The sequence below is a fragment of the Euprymna scolopes genome, chromosome 7 (assembly GCF_053919585.1).
Source record: "Euprymna scolopes isolate OS-2025 chromosome 7, ASM5391958v1, whole genome shotgun sequence".
NCBI classification, from domain to species: Eukaryota; Metazoa; Mollusca; class Cephalopoda; order Sepiida; family Sepiolidae; genus Euprymna; species Euprymna scolopes.
This window is the reverse complement of record NC_136488.1, coordinates 117,677,547-117,690,742: the sequence shown is the minus strand read 5'-3', so window position 1 is coordinate 117,690,742 and position 13,196 is coordinate 117,677,547. Positions and strand designations below refer to the sequence as shown.

The window sequence follows — 13,196 nt, the reverse complement described above, 5'->3', positions numbered from 1 at the left end:
CAAACGGTCAACCCTTTGTTATTGTAAACATTCAACTAGTCTCACACCGTCAATATTCGCAACTTGCAGATCATGGATGCATAAGTTCAGTCATGATAATAATGCAATTTGCAATCCTCTCTGATTCATTCAGGCGGAACAAAAAATAGGAGGCATTTCTTGAGGAACGTCCCTCGTATAAATTTCTACGTGTAATGAATGAGTAGATATACTTGCCTGGATTGGTTTGTGTGTAAACCTCAATCCCGTATTAAAAAACAAAACAAAAAAAAAACACTAAAGTGATCACCAACTGTCTAGAGCGACCAGAAGGTGCTATTTTCATTAGCTAATGCACAGTGGTCTACAGGAATGCGCCATTGACTTTCACAGGCTTACTCCACTTACTCTTGATCTTCATAGCTTAGTATATAGCAAGGAGTAACCGATTGCTATTTTTTTCTTATTTATGGTATGACTTGACCGAGGATTGAACCACGGTCTTCAGGTCCATTAACGAACACGCTCGCCATTATATAAAATTAACACCATCCCGTTATAGCGGACATTTAGTTCATTGGTTAGTTTGATCATTGATATTGGAGAGATTTGAAGTTGGATTTTAGTCACGGCCTGTATTTTAGTGATGGTACATAACAACAATGAAAATAACAGTACAAGTTCTGTAGGTTTCATAATTACTCAGTGAATATTTGAAAACCTTTATTTTAACTTACCTGATATCTGGTCATCGGAGAGCTTCAATACTTGTTCAGAACTCTGCAAAAAGATAGCAAGAAGAAAGATCTTCATTAATAAATTTAGTCTTGAATGGTTTTAACTTTAAAGAGGTATAGATTCAAATACAAGCAAGAAATAATTGCGATGAAAATAAAAAGTTAATGACGGTTTAATGTTATTTTTTATGATTTTTACACACATACACATACACGCATATATATATGCATATATATATACATATATAGTCATCGATGTAGAGTACTCTTTCGTTGTATCACAACTTATCAGTGCATATATACACATATATATTTTCCTAGTCGTAGATCGAACCTACAACCGTCGTGTTGACAGCACTTACCGTCGGACTACGAATCAGTGCTTGTAAATATTTCTCCTCAAGTGTCTATTAAATTAACAACTTTCCCATCGCACAGTGCTAAATAAATACACACACACACACACACACACACACACACACACACACACACACACACACACACCGTTGATATTGTTTTGTTTAAAATAAATATTTAGACGTATAACGAAAGAAATGTTGGTTTATTTTACGAAATCTTTGCGTTGTAATTTGTCTTATAAACATATAACATACATATTTTATTTTAAAATTTAAACCATGCTAGCCTGAAAAAACGAAAACAATCAATGAAAATGTTCGATACAGTTAATGAAAAAAAAAACTGTGCTTTTGATAAGTGATACTGCATGTCCAACCAATTAATGGGTTGAGACTAATGAACAGTGAGTCGCAAAGTTATGCATTTTATTGGTTTTTATTTTCTAATGAGGCGGCTTTACCTATTTGTATATTCACGAAGCACACGTTGAAGTTTTACGTTAAAATGAAATGTATATTACATCGATTCGTATAATTTGCATATTAATAAGATTTCATTTGAGATAACGAATTTCTGTCAGGATCAATAATATTAAAAATAACTTTTTCTTCTTTGCTAAAATAATTGTCATTGTCAGCTAAATATTCATTTGAATAAATTTAACGGATATGTCTCTTCTTTATTTTAAACTATTTTTAATTTATAGAAATTTAATTCTTTTTAAACAAAAGATTATTTGTTTTTTTTTTACCGTAAAAATTGTACACCATTTTTACGGTTAAGAATAATCTTTCGTTACATTTTAACGGACCCAACACGTTGTTGATGAAAATCTCGCAAAGAAACAGAGGAAAGGGAAATTAAAAAAAAAATTAGACTTGCTTATTTTTTCTTTTTTAATAAAGGGCATTTATTCTTGGTATTTTCAACAACGCCTTACATCTTATTTAAACTGTTCATTTAGTTTGTCATGTTTGCCATGTCTTTTGAAAATGTCTTCGTCACCAACGTGTCGCTCGCTGTTATTTTCCGGCCATGTCTCAAACACGTGGTTCTCCTTCGCTTTTCCGGCCGCGTGCGAATTTTTGTGTCTGCTATGACGCCATCCACGTGTCTTTTCCGAACATCGCTTCTCTGTCCACGTGTGTCCTTTTGTATCTGCTGTGACGTCACATCGCGTAGTCGGCTTGGCCATTTGCATATGTTAATGGTCATACGTTACTGTTGCTGTTGCTAACAGCGCCAGTGGCTCTGTTACAAAAAACAATTGTCAGCTAAATATTATTTAAATTATTAAACCGAATTCACTTTTTGAAATGTATTTCTTTAACAGTGTTCTGTTTTAGAACGAATGGATTCGCTTTTTGAATAATTCATTTTAAAATAGGTAAGGTAAAAAAGAACTTAGAGATGTTAGAGTAGTTATTAATAACCGTATTTGCTGATTGGATGATCTCATTTTTTTTAAAGATAGGTGTAATAAGTAAAAACGTACGTTCGCACATTATTCGCACATTAATATATAAATTGATATGCATATTTTCATCAACAATTTTAAGTAATAACAATAAAAATAATAATTGTTTTCCACTTCATCCAGTTTCTCAATTTGATGCCTGCCAAACGATGTTAATGGTTGAATTCCCAAATTGAATGTTCGTAAACATCCGAAACAACGATGTGCTTATCATAACAAATACGTCGACTATGAAATTCCCTTACTCCTCATTGAGAAGATAACATATTTTATTTAATTTATTTACTAGCAGGCCCACCCGGCGTTGCCCAGGACTGCATAATAAAACAATGAGAAAAATGAAGTATCTATTATATATATATATCTATAATATCTGTTATTCTTAGAAGAGAGGAATTTTTTATGCCTATATATGATTTGCTATCTCGACCAAAGGGATATTTTACCTAATCTAGACGTGAATTATACAAATTAAATGAAATTGTATGAAATAATGTTAACTTCCCTTGAACATGTAATTAGCAGCACGAATAATGTACAACACATATATTAAATAATTTTCTCACCCTCTGACAGGTAATATAAATATATATATATGAAACAATTTAACATACTCTGGATAAGTATTGTACAACATATATGAACTAATTTCTCTTCCCACCAAATCCATCATAAATTTAAAACAAAATGAATTCAGTGTTAGAAAATGAATCATTGGGATTTCCAAATAAATACATAAATACATTGTCTTGGTTAGTGATTAGATAACGCTTGCTTCAACAGAAAATTCGTCATTACTGTATTTCTTTTCCCACCACAACTACCACCAACAATTTTAAGCAAAATTATATAATTTCTACAGTAGGACTCAGCAGATTTTCCAAATAAATATATAAATATTATTTCAGCATGGTCTGTATTCCGTATGTCAGCTTCTTATTTAATAAATTGTTAGGTGAAAGTACATCAAGAATGGCTTTCTAAACATTAACATTATTAAAAAAAAATACCCTCTCCATATTAAGAATGGCTTTCTAAACTATTATTATTTCAGTACAGTCGGTATTCCATATGTCAGTTTCTTATTTAATAATTTGTTAGGTGAAAGTACAGAATAGTTTACAAAAATACCCTCCTCTCTATATATTAAGGATGCCTTTCTAAATTATAACGTTATTACTTCTGCATGGTACGTATTCCAAATGTCAGGTTTTTTTATTTATTAAATTTTTAGGTGAAAGTACAGAATAGTTTTAAATAAAACCGTCCCCATATTCAGAATAGCTTTCTAAATAATGTAATTATTTCAGCATAGTCCGTATTCCATATGTCAATTTCCTTCCCCCTCTGTTAAAAAATATATATATATGAAATAAAATAAATATGAGATAGTAAAATTCTACAACCATTTCCGGGAATGATTCCATATCATCCCATCTCTCTTAAAAATAGGTAAAAAATAAAGAAACTTTGAGATCGTAAACTGCTTCAGTCATTTCCGGTACTGACTCTATATCATCCCCCTCTCTTAAAAATATAAATGAACTAAAGTCTTTGATGTTATTTCCCTCTCATAACCTATTCGCCCCTTCAACAAATGATTTACGACAAATTGTCATAAATATAATGTAACGTTGACTGTATAATTAATTAAGGGCCAAAGATGATTCTCGGGTTAATTTTACTGTGATTATGATTAATTGGTTAGAACAATAAATTTAATTTTCAATAACTACTTAAATGAGCTGTTTTGACATTTACGTTTTGACAATACTCTCACTGCCAGTAGTATGTGCCTCTTCAAAACCGCTGTTCGCCCAATTTGTTGCTAAATATGGCCCGGTTTACCAACCACTGCTCTCTCTCTTTCTCTCTCTCTCTCTCTCTCTCTCTCTCTCTCTCTCTCTCTCTCTATTTATTTGTTGGAAAGGGTATTAAAATAGTTTCCAATCTAACAGGTTCCGTACTATCAACCAAACTTCAACCACTGTCTCATCACCGTAATGTTACAGTCTTATACTTATTTTACAAGTGCTCTAATAGAATTTGCTCCGACAAACTCTTAGCACTGGTAACTCTTTCTGCGTAAATAATCCACACTAATCCGTCAAGCAGCAAAATCTCACTCCTTCATAAAGTCGGGGAATATTTCTACTCTGAAAGTTTTTTTTATCTCGAACTGTTAGACTTAGGAATTCCTGCCCTCTTTCCCTCTTCTCTGATCGTACTAACATGAAAAAGTTTAAGTTTAATGTGAACAGAAACATCACTGCTCAAATCCCTACTTAAGATTGCCCCTGTAACCATTGTCTCGAATTCACAGTACTATATTACGATCTAGATGAAATTTGCCCTGTTTGGCTGAATACGAGTAAAAAAAAATGTTAACTCACATGTCAGCTACAAAATAATGTTGACTTCACACAATGGTTTCATTTTCAGTAGTTCATGTATAATATGAATAAGCACGTTCAGATTAAGCTTATAATATATATTTTTTTAAGTATATTTTTGAAAGTTCAGATTAAGATACAAAAATAATCTTGTTTGAACCCATCGCATCATATCCAAAAGTAGCGAAACATTTGTATCAATACATTTAACATATTTATTTTCCCTCTCCTTGACAATCATGCCATCAAATTTTGACAAGTTTTTGACAATCATGCCATCAAATTTTGACAAGTATTTGACTGAAAAATAGATGATTCTTTCATATCACAACTCTGGAATTTCGATTTTTAAAAAATCTGTACATCTAGTTATCAACTTTCGAAAGACATGTTCGTTTTCAAAAAGATCGACACTTCTCATTATTTTTTTCTTTATAACGTTTTATTATTATTTCGTTGTTAGCGAAGATACTTTTTTAATCCCGCAAACTCAGAGAAATACGGAAATTAATGGGATTGAAAAGATATCCTCGTCAAAATCGCTGGGGAAAATAAACGCCGAAACAAATAATTACGATGAAACAAACAAACATAAATCTTTAGGCGAAATACCCAAGGTTACCTGAAGGAAAGTTGATTAAAATTGAAATCTGTGGAAACTGACACTGACCAGTTATTCATAAGAAGTAATTTCCTGTTATTTTTACCTGAATATCCCCCGCCATGCAAACAGATTAATGTAACATTATTCCGGTGTTTATCGAGCTCCAAATTATTCCGAAGCAAATTGAAATCGATATTTTATAATATGACCGACAAATGAGTTTCGAAACGCTAACAAGCCGGAAAGTGTTGTTTTTTTTTCTTTTTTTTTTCTTCAAAATATATAGATGCAAACATATTTAAAAACAAAACATATGAGGCCATATCCATGTGAGAAATTTGAATTTTAAACAATGGCTTCTCACAAACAAGAGAAATTAGTAATACTGAAAGTGTTTATGGAACGAAAACCATGACAAAGTTTACAGATGCGAAAGTGGCGCAACTCAAATAAAGGATCATACGTTAGTATATATTAACCCTTCCTTAACATTCATTTAATTTATTAATTCATTTCTAGAACATGTTTATCTCATTATATACGATGATTTTCATCTGTTGTGTTTCTTCTGTGCTTCAAAACAAGGCTATAAAAACCGATGTATAAAATATATGGATATATCTTTATTGTTCGGTGAGATGGTGGAGGAAGCACGGGAATTGATGGATATTTGTTTCTTAAACTCGAAAGCCAGTCGATACTGTTTTAATTCGAGCTAACGTTTCTGGACGCTCACGCATTCATCTATAAGCGCCCATTTTAGGATTTCGTCTACGCTGTAAATGTAGCCACGTCTTTAAGGCGTTTATTAACCGACATGTATATTCCTGTCTGCAGATAATCTTTTCAGTTATGTTTTACAGGTGTTTTTTTTTTAATATCAATTAACCATGTAAATCAACCACAGTTTGTTTCTTCCAGACAGGTGTGTGTATAAGTCAAGTACGTTCCTTCCAGCCAGGTGAGATTTCTTGTATACTAGATCCAATATTCAACACATTTTCAATTTAAATATTGTTGGATGATGCGTTGCATATTGCTGCTGTGTTTCATAGAATAACGTGCGATACTTATTTACGAAACTACATAGATATAATGGTATGTTATTAATGTCAAGTTATGGCAACTGAGGAGAATGAGTGACAATGTGTAGGGCGCACGGGAGTTGGCGGAATTTAATCTCTAGAATCCACTCGCTAGTAGATTTTTGGTCGATCATAAGTTAGGCTACTTAACATAAGCATTTCAGGATTTCGTCCACGCACTTAATGTAGCCACGCAACCCCATACAAGGCGTGGTGTTCGTCCATTTATTGTTTATTTAGTGGTCGATGTATTTACGTCAAAGTTCTCTGCGTGTGGCTTTTGCAAGTGTTTCGTCATCAAACTATGCAATGTTTATGTTTCCGGTCAAATAGATAAATGTGTCAATCAGGCAAATTTTATATATTCTGGCCCGTTTTTATGCCTGATATTTAACAGAAATACTTTACCATTTATTCATTGTAGACAATATGATACAATTTAATAAAGATAGATGACTTACTGATGTTTACAAATCATTTCTGGTGGACGTGCCTCGTAAAAAAATTAACTCTCTATGGAGTTGCTAATGTCAGTCTAAAAAACATATCTGTTATAATTTAATTTACCTTGTAGCGAACGTACTAATGTAAGCGTAGGACTTCCCGACTGCAGACAATACGGCCAGGTTTCAAATTTCAGTTTGAAATGCACGTCATGTCGAGCCACACCGCAGAGTACTGTTTGTTCGTTCAGGTTGTTTTTAATTGTTTCTGATTCGATTTGTCAACCGTATATATATATATATATATATATATATATATATATATATATATATATATATATATATAAACACAAACACACACACACACATATATAATATATATATATATATATATATGTGTGTGTGAGAGGCAGAGAGAGAGAGAGAGAAAAGAGAGTTATGTATACAAGTAAATAGTTTCTTTGACTAGGTTTGGTTGGGCAAATTGGGTAAACGTTGGTTTCAATTTTATTTATATCAAAAATATAAATTGAATTAAACATATTAAAGAGAGCTGAGGTATTTAAAATCAATCATTTAGCGAATTGAAGTCCGTTAATAATGACTAAACTGTAGAAGTGACTTGCTCAAGTTATAGCTATTAGACAAGAATTATTCTAGAACCATGATAAAAAATAAAGTTGGTTTCAAAAGTGTCCGCTTGGATAGTCTAAGCGGAACAGGTTTTCATCAGAAATTACAGACTAGACCTCACCAGCACTTTAACCTTCGTTCACACGGTCTTCGATTCATTTAAATACTTTAAACATTTAAAAAATACTTTTTATGAAATATTTGATACTAATACATATCATTTTATAATCCATTTTTAAGCATATATTGTCTTTTTATCTTAAAATATCAATTTTCAACTCACTCAGTTGGGCAAAACAGATTCTTTCAATTAAACTTATATTGTCGATCGGATTAATTTTTTCATTACTTCTCTGTTTGCCTCCCTCTTAATCTCTCTCTCTCTCTTCTCTCACTATCTATCTATCTATCTACCTATCTATCTATTTCTCTCTGTATAGGTTGGTTTTGAAGTCATCATCTTTTGTAAGGTGTTGGCCAATCCAAGTATTTTAAAACAATTAAGTGGAAAAGAAAAACAGAAAAACTAAAATATAAGAAAGTTACGAAAGCAATTTGGCTGTTAACACGCCCTTATCTCTTAGCATATATGATATTGCCGTTTTTTTTTTCTAATTCTATATAGACCACGTGTAGCAGAGCGCTGACGCGCGAGCACAGCACCAGCAGCAGCACCAGCAGCAGCACCAGCAGAAGCAATTGTGTGCAAGTGACTGAGCTCTGTGCAATGTGACGTAATAGCAAGAAAGAAGAAAAGAAAAAGATTTTAAAAAGAACATGTGCACAGACCGACGATCACGTTAAAGAGAACAGAGATAGACGTGTTGCACATGTGGGCCGAGAGCGACCGGCAAAGATGCGTCCTAAACAGAGTTGGACAAGTACAGAGTACCACGTGTTCGACACGACACGTTAAGTTCGAGAAGAGTTTTGAACAAGATACAAAGCAGCCGAAACCTTATACATGTTACTTCAACTGGATTATTTAAATTTTGGCTACAATGATATTTACATGTGTTCGAGGGGTTGTCGTTCCAACGTTGCATATGCTTGAGGCCTCACTAGTCCAGCGACAAAGCCGAGGCGGCGGGTTTTGAACACTGAACATTTTAAGGGCAAATGACCTACCACTGAGCTATTTGGAGGCCAATAAAAGATCTATGCTGTCAACTGACACTTGTGGCCTTGACCTACGTGATTGCCTGTTAACTGAGATCATTATAAATATGTGCCTAATAAACATGACAGATTGAATTCTTTCTTGGAAAATCCGTCACATGAAAAAGATGAAGATGCTATTAATCCGAAATAACACACTCCCATATTCGCATGGAATGAGATGCTGCTGATGATGATGATTTTATGTCAAGTGACAATATTTATTTCTCTCTGGGTTTGCATCTATATCTGCATAATCCGTACTCATCCAATTCATTGATGCGATTATTGATCGTCAATAGAATACTACCCGTCAAAAATAATGGTTATATTACATACGTTTCTCATAAGATCACGTCTCCACACATAAGCGAGATGTTTATAAATGTATGGTGTTTTTACGTGCTTCTATGATATCTCCACTTTTCTTCATTGTCGCCGTTTTGCATAGTGATTGCTATAGAAATGTATTCTTTATGAAAAAAGAAGACATAAGAAATGTTCGCTGAAAGTTTTCATAAAGAGAGAATTAATATAGGAGAGAGAGAAATAGAAAGATAAAGAGAGAGAAAAAGAAATGTTTTCTTAGATTATTATTTACTTTTTAACTTTATGTGGGTGATGCAGACGAACAGAGACATATCTCTCGCTATCTATCTATCTATCTACCTATCTATCTATTTCTCTCTGTATAGGTTGGTTTTGAAGTCATCATTTTTTGTAAGGTGTTGGCCAATCCAAGTATTTTAAAACAATTAAGTGGAAAAGAAAGCCTTAGATTACAAAGATTTCTACATTATTAACGGTTTCTCTTTCACACCTCTTCCACCGAATGACTCTTATTAAAACCTTTCAATTTTCACTAAAACTATAACTTCATTTTATAAACTGTTTTGTAAGAATCAAATATATATATATATATGTGTGTGTGTGTGTGTGTATATAAGTTGGATAATTATATATATATATATATATATATATATATATATATGTGTGTGTGTGTGTGTGTGTGCGCGCGCGCGTGTGTGATTGTGCTAATGATATAAATATATATAATTTAGATAATGATATAGAGGTAGTGCCATGTCGCGCATGGAAGGGATCCGGCACCCATCTCCGGTAGGTTTTCCCGATGCCACAGTCCTGTAGATTAAGAGTCGGCTGATGGTCTACTTGTGTTGTGTGTTTGGTATTCTACACAACCACTTTATTCAGTACCCCTCACACTAAAAATGAAACATTTAAATTTAATAAAATGGCACTTCAATCAAAAATTACGAACAAACCAGGCATAAACTGAAACAAAACCAATTCGCCTCCTCTATTGTGTTTGCATTCATGAATATCCGCAGACTTAAAACTAATTTAGGTGATGTTGAATCATTTCTCCTAGCAAACTCCCCTGAAATCTTGGCGCTAAATGAAACTAACCTACATTTCTCCATCCCCTCTAACCACTTTAACATGCCTTGTTATTTCCCACTCTGCCAAAAGGACCCAGATAGACATATGCACGGACTTAGAGTCTATATTCAGAACACCCTCCCCTTGACTAGAGAATCAAAACTAGAATCAGACGACCAGGCCTTTGTGTGCTTTAGACTTCACCTGCAACATAGCGTAAGCTACTTATATTTTCTCTACCGCTCTCCTTCAAACAAGCACTGTACCCTAATCAACTAAGTCTTTGAAAACATAGATATAGCATTCTCCCTAGACATTAGCGCGCAAGTACATGTATTTGGTGACTTTAATGTCCACCACAGTAATTGGCTTGCTTTCTCTACTCTGGATGAATGAGATTAAGAAAACAAAACACTAGTACAAATATTTGAAAATTTTTCATGTGCAAAGTGTGACTCTGTTCTATTTCAGAAACGGAAGAAGACGTTTGAAAGTCAAAAAACGAAAGGAAGTTTGCGTTGAGAGGGAGATTTTTCATAACGTCATATAGTCGTTAATGTTTTTAAAAGATATTAACGCAGTTAATATTCTTTCTGGAAAAAATATGTCTGTTAAAATTTAAATATATGTGTGTAACAGAAATGAAATGAGTGCGTTTTTGTTATGTAATTTATTGATGTAGATTATATGCATTAATTACTAGAGGAGGTGTTTCTATGATGTAGAACCTGTATCTAAAATTAAATTATTTTAATAAAAGTTTACTTATTAATGGCGTTATACAGAAACCTCCAGAATATTGGAAGAACAAATAGCAATTATCTTGATGCGAAGGGTCTTCGCCACAGTGACAAGGCCCAATTGACTTAAAAAGTAATTGTCTCGGTATGAAGGGTCTTTCTCCACCTTGATCAAAACCTAATTACTTAAGGCTAGGCATTTGCGTTCAAATAGTTTCGCTTTATTTATACGAAAAAGACAAACAAGCAGGTGATATGACGGGACAGTGGGAATTTTTTAAAACTCGATCATAAAAAGGTAAAGACAATATCCGTTTGCGAATCTGAAATATTACGATCTAGGAAGTATAAGAAAACTTCTCCCGGAATCTAACCGATGCGAGAACCACGATGCAAAAGCCTTTCGTAGACACACAAACGCGCGTGCCCATTTTTGCCTTTTATATTATAGAATAGCCTGTGTGCCCGGGTGTTTTTAGGTGTGTGTTGAGCAAAAAACAAGTGGCAGTATGCAGGCAGCCTCGAACCCGTACGGCGAAGGCGAAAAAGAACGTTAAAAAACGTGACGAAGGCTAGTCAATCGAAAAGAGAGGATGACTTTCGGAAATATCGGCAAAAAAGCGACCCTTCCTTGTAGAAAAGTGCCCAGTTGAGGGTGAAGGAATTAATGTGTTTGACCAATTTTTCCATATTTGTCGTCCGAAGGGTCGAGCTTCAAAACGATATCGACCTCGTGAAAGTCTGTTGCCTCTGTCGAAAGTTTTAGGCATACATACATACATAAATACATTTAAAAAGACAGGTGAGATTTAACTTGAATTCCTTCGGCTATAATCGATACCGATACCAAGACTTATGATGAATTCTTGATAAAATTATTTATAAAAATATAGATTAATGGAGTGCCATCAACTATAATCGAAATCGAAACCAAAACTTATGAAGAATTCTTGGCAAAATTATTTATAAAAAAATAATGATATAAGTGCCATTAGCTATAATCGAAACCAAAACTTATGAATAATTATTGGTAAAATTATTTATTACAAGAAATGGAAGTTAATAATAATTAAACGACAGTCACTCGGATGTAAGCCTGACACACAAAATAAATAACACACAAAATATATAGATTGATAAAGGTTAATAGAAATTAACAACGATTAAAAAAGATTAATAACAATTAATAACAATTAATAGCGATTAATACAGATTGATAAAGATTAATAAATATTAAGCAATAAATTACAATATAAATAAAATATCTTTCGGAATTTTTGAGATGAGGATTGATTAATAGAATTTTTGCATTATTCGAACTACTGGTTGGTATTATCATAATGTTTCAGTCGCTGGAAACACATTTAAGAAATATTCATTTATGCACATTACAAGAATTCACAAGAAACAAAAACATTATTTACGATCGTTTCCGAGACAATGTGTTTTTATTGCTATCAGATCTCATCATAAACGCAGAGAATTGCCACCAAATTAAGAGCTGAAACATAGTAGCACGACTATTGTGAAGACATTTAACAATTATACAGAAAATAGAGAGGTAGAGAGCGTTACACTAAGGTAATTAAATCTTAATTAGAACATAGTTTTACATGTGTATATACTAAGATAGACAAACACGTAAATATCATTCGTTTTGCTATTGGTAGAAGAAATATAAGGAATATATATATATATATATATATATATATATATATATATATATATATATATATATATATATATATATATATATATATTAGAAAGTTGCCTTGGAGTAGGTTCTGGTAAGGCAATACGTAGATGGGCACCACTTCAATGTGTTTTCAGACAATCACAGTTAATGAACCGCAAAGGTGGGAAAACAATGCTCTCACAACGTCAAAATACGAAAAGTTAAAGGAAAAAAACAATCATGGAAAAAATAAATAAATAACCATACAAGAAAACAAAACAAAAAACGTAAATATGCGAGAAAGAAGCAACAAAATAAACGTTATTTTTTCTATAAATACTAAATTCTAGTCTTTACTGCGCTTTCAATAATGGCTGACAATATATTTCGTTCGAATAGTATATAATAATGTCACTTTTTACCTGCGTTTTTTATAGACTGCTGTATACATTTGTTTCGCTGTCTGAGACATTTTTCAAAGATCTTTTTATTCCCTATTTTTTTCATG

At 32.9% G+C, this 13,196-nt stretch overlaps 1 protein-coding gene across 4 annotated transcripts in view; it reads right to left on the bottom strand.

Annotated features, from left to right (window-relative positions):
* Positions 1-13,196, bottom strand: part of LOC145279908 (neo-calmodulin) — a 933,613-nt gene that overhangs the window by 626,231 nt on the left and 294,186 nt on the right. For all 4 annotated transcript variants that reach the window (XM_080131460.1, XM_080131459.1, XM_080131462.1 and 1 more), the window contains exon 2: positions 717-759. In XM_080131460.1, the coding sequence (XP_079987586.1) occupies positions 717-759 (43 nt within the window). The remainder of the gene's footprint in view (positions 1-716; positions 760-13,196) is intronic.